Source organism: Apium graveolens, chromosome 8 (assembly GCF_009905375.1).
Source record: "Apium graveolens cultivar Ventura chromosome 8, ASM990537v1, whole genome shotgun sequence".
NCBI classification, from domain to species: domain Eukaryota; kingdom Viridiplantae; phylum Streptophyta; class Magnoliopsida; order Apiales; family Apiaceae; genus Apium; species Apium graveolens.
In genome coordinates, this window is record NC_133654.1 from 105814990 (window position 1) to 105819631 (window position 4642).

The 4642-nt window shown below is 32.1% G+C and overlaps 1 protein-coding gene across 1 annotated transcript; it reads right to left on the reverse strand.

The window, feature by feature from the left end:
* Positions 1–489: 489 nt before the first annotated feature.
* On the reverse strand, positions 490–1815 carry LOC141679832 (galactolipase DONGLE, chloroplastic-like). The gene has a single exon (XM_074486216.1). It carries the CDS (start codon positions 1807–1809, stop codon positions 490–492), a length of 1320 nt encoding a protein of 439 aa, XP_074342317.1. The 5' UTR covers positions 1810–1815.
* Between the last annotated feature and the right edge of the window lie 2827 nt (positions 1816–4642).

A 4642-nucleotide genomic window follows, 5' to 3' on the forward strand; every position in this document is an offset into this window, starting at 1 on the left:
ATCTCATAATTTTATTTTCATGTTGTATTATTATATAAAGAAGGAATAAAAGAAAATGAAACGAAATTTATATACCATGCTATTATAATTTATGTGACGATTCTAATTTTTCAGTTTTCCCTCTATTTTAGCTTAAATTAGACTTAGAACACTATATCGACAGGATATTCATTTTCTCTACGATTTTCAGCTTAAGAATTTGTATTCACTTATTTTATATTATTTAAAGTCTTCCCTCCCAAATTCATTATTTCTCAATAATTTTTATTTAGGACCGCTAACAAAAATGGAGTCCTTAATTATGAATTAATGCAAGGATTTTGCCAATAAAACCCTAGATGCATCAACCTGTCACCTTCTAGTTTGCTTGAGATTAGAAAGTTAGGAAATAAAAATAATCTATTCTTTTGTATGAGCTTAAAAACTTAGGAACTTAATATATATATACACACCAACTGATAAAGAGCAAACATACACAGTAGCTTAACATTATGTTCTCTGAGTAGGAATCATGCTGACCATATCCGTGGCAGCTTCTCTCCATTCCAAAGTCTTAATGTTTTGTGCCCTGGATATAAACCATTTAACTTTATCCACAATATCCAACCCTTTGTGCTTTATTTCTGCTTTATTCGGACATTTCAACAAGCTGAGATATGTCTCTATATCATGAACACGCGATGGATTTCTCATCTTGAGAATGTCAAGGGCTATTTCAACCCCCACATGGACATAACATGATGAGCATCTCCAATGAAAATCCATTTTCACACCCAAAACCCTAAAATTCTCATTGAAAACGACACCAGGCATTTTCGTGATTGGATCGTTGACATTTACAATTCGCAAAACATTGATCCCTAATTCATCACATCTTTCCTTGAATCCTAGGTTTCCGACTCGAGGTCCTCCGAAGGAAAGGACAGTGATTGGAATTTCATTGTTTGAATCATCTATGTTGAGTTGAAGCTCAGCTATATCGTAAGCTAGTAGTAAGGCCAATGAGCTTCCCATACTATGACCTGCCAAAGATATACTTATGTGCTCACCTTTGTACATGTTGAGTAATCTTGTAATCTCGCAAAGTAGTTGCTCACGACAACTTCCTAGCCCAAACTTGTTGGCACTTTCATTGGAAGTATATAAGCTGTGAACTCCGGCTCCAACTTTAACATTAGGCCGTGATTTATGAGGATCAAGACGAGCCGGAGTCAACGAGCTGTTGAAATTAGCCAGCCATTCTTGATATGTCACCGTGCCTCGAAATACCACCATTAAATCCCTCCTTCCATTTCTCTTCACTTCTTCATCGGATGACACTGCAATGTAACCTATCCACCGCCCACAACAACCATCATTTTGCGTTGGAATGCTTATATCAGGAGTAGCATATATGTACTTTGTCACCTCATAACCCGAATCAAGCATGCCAACTTCATTTAACATGCTATTTTTACCATACTTGCAATTCAAGTATCTTCTACTTTCAGGATCCAAGTCAAAAACCTGGTAACATGCGGCCACGAATTCTCCATACCTTAGTATTTCATGCTGGAAAAGAGGGTCGAGCGGTTCCACAACATTTTTCCAGTCATGCACACCTCGCGCTTCTTCCCATAAACGAGCTAAGCACGAGCTTGTTTCGGCAACCTTTGTTGTCAGTACCTTCTTCGTAGTTGCAAAACCAGCATCGATGCAGAACTGTCTATTCGTCTTACACGAATTTTTGTTAATTTTTTTTACACTCCCATCACTAGAAAACGCAACAAAATGACGCGTGTTCGTAAAATTCAAGACTCTCATTGCCATGACAAAGAACAGGAAAGAGACTCGAAAATATAATGAGAGTGATAGAAGAGGGTACGTAATTAGATTTAGAGTGAAGAAAGACAAGACGTAATTAGTAATATATAAAAGGAAGGAGTCAGAATCAGAGTGTATTAGTTTGATGTGGTGACGCGTGAGGGGAGGCAATAAGAAAAAGAGCCATGTTTGGCGAGTATTGACTCAACTTCAAAATATTCATGATACTAATTCCAAGTGGTCACATTCGGGACATAATATTTTAAGTGGTCGGTTGGGGGTTAAGTCCTTGCGGCTGTTATATATTAAGTGTATGCATCTATTTGATGCACCCATACGTGGTTGACTTGATATTAAAGTTCAAAAGCTTTTTAAACAGTGAATGAATAAGAATGTTGTCTTGATCAGATAGGAGAGACAAGATATTTGGAAAAACTAGTGTTGGTTGGATGATTTGCCAGCAACGATTTTCAGGCGAATCCATTATAAGATATTTATCGTCTTAATTTCAACGTCATTCTGCATGAAATTCAAGTTTATATGTGAATTTTTGTTTCATATTACTGTTTTCTTAGTTGAAACTTTGTGCATATCAAAGATCAAAATATATACAAGGTGCCTTGTTCACACACTCTCTAATTTTATATCCACATTGAGTTCTAAAATATATCTTATATTTATTTCATTTTTAATATTTAATTTTGATTTTTTACTAATTCATTAAGTTTTACTATATGTATATTTTATTCTTCCTGTGATATTCAATATAATCCAAAGAACTAATACATTTAAAATATGAACAATTTTTATTATGAATTATGAGTTTTTGCAATTTCCGAGTCAATGAGGCTTTTCAAATCCGCTAAACAGCTGAAAATGAATTGTTCCCGAACATACAAAACAACTAACCAAAACAGCAAATTAAAAAATACAAAAACAAATCAATCACTTCAAAAGAAAATATCCCAAAAAATTGGGCACAACAAATAACCCGCATAAAAAAATAATTATTAATAAAAAAAAATAAGAATTACGATCATTACATAAGAGAAAGTAACACTAAAGTAAATTTTTGAGAATGAAGAAAACTTAATTGGTAAAAACAAGACTAAATACGCATATTTGTTGTGGGAGACATCTAGGTTTGCTAATTGTTTCTTTTCATTTTTAAGATGGCATTTGGGTATTGTCAAAAGTGAATAAGATGGTATTCGGGTACATTAATACTACACTTGCCAAAATTCCAAATATAATTGTTATTCTTAATCTATATTATCTTAAAAGTTTTTACTCACTAATTTACCCATGATTCATGACCCAATTTATTTTTTAACACATAAAACTTTATATTATATACATATTCATGAATCTTTTCCATAAATATTTATCTCAACCCATTAATTAATACCTAACCCAAACTGCTCCATGATTATAGCAAATTAGCAATTGAACGTCTGAATCAACACATTGTGTAACTTATCATCATTCCCAATCAATTTTCAAAATTAAAAATTATAAATGATTCTCTCATATATCTTCAAGAATGGCGATACACACGATCAATCAATTATTTCTTCTTCTTTTTTTCTCTCTCATTCTCTATCTTTGTTCTCTCTCAGTATCTATGTTCTTTTGTTTGATTATGTACACTTTAAATTCATCATGTTCTGCTTTTCTAGCTTTGACTTTACGAACTAATATATATTTTGTATATATGTTTATATATGGGTGATTGATTTGTGATTTATTTTTATCTTATCAGATCTTATTGTTTAAGCGTGTATACATCAAGATTCATCATGAATTAATCCATGTACAATAGATTACTTTTACATACTTATAACATTTGTATTTATGATACAGGTTTGAATTTATTTTTAAGTTTTTGTTATTAATTTGTATTTGATTAATTTTTTTAATGTTTTTGCAATTGTACAAGTACCAATATGGTGAAAGACATTTTTTTTATCAAAACACGTGGAAATGATACGACTTCAACCAAATCAAGTAAGTTCTTAAGACAATAATATTAAGATTATGGCCTTATCTATTCTTTTAAGATTTTTTTCGTGAATTGACATTTAAGTTAATTTTTGATGTGTGTAATTTTTGTTTATAACATGTTTGATGAAATTTTCAACATAGGTTTGTTGTTTTTTTCCGAGGTCAATTTTGTACATATGTTTGTATGAAGCTTGATTTTAGTCCTGGTGGTGTAAAGCATAGGAATTTTACTAAGAAGGCTTTACAGTTGCTTCTGGATAATTAACAAGACTTCCAGTAAGTACTGATTCCAGTAAGAACTGATATTTCCTGTTTGTTAAGATCTGAAAACTAAACATGAAACATATTAGACATGACATCTCAAATATATCCAACAATCTCCCCCAACTTGTAAATTATGCAAGAATATACAAGTTAATAGATTTGATGATGTCAAAAACATTTAAATTTAAATGCAATAAGAGTTTAATAAGACTATCCATTACAACTTACAGAAAACCAACATCACTGGATCAATCCGAATCCATAATGATTCTTAACAAAATCTTTCACCAGATTATCTTCAGATTTCCTCAGAACTTTACTATCATCAATCTGATAAATGGTTGTTCTCAGAGCTTGAATGGATGTTCTTTCAAGTCCATCACTAAGTTTGATAACTTTAGGACGTGAAGAGTTTTCATTATAACATAAGCATTTTCCTTTCAGAATTACTTCCACCTTAGCAGAATTCTTCAGCATAGGAATTTCTCTTCCATCATCTTCAGTAATCATTGGACTGTAATGAGAAGTCTTTGTACCAGAGATTCTGAGTAGATCTCTTATAGCCTTCAAA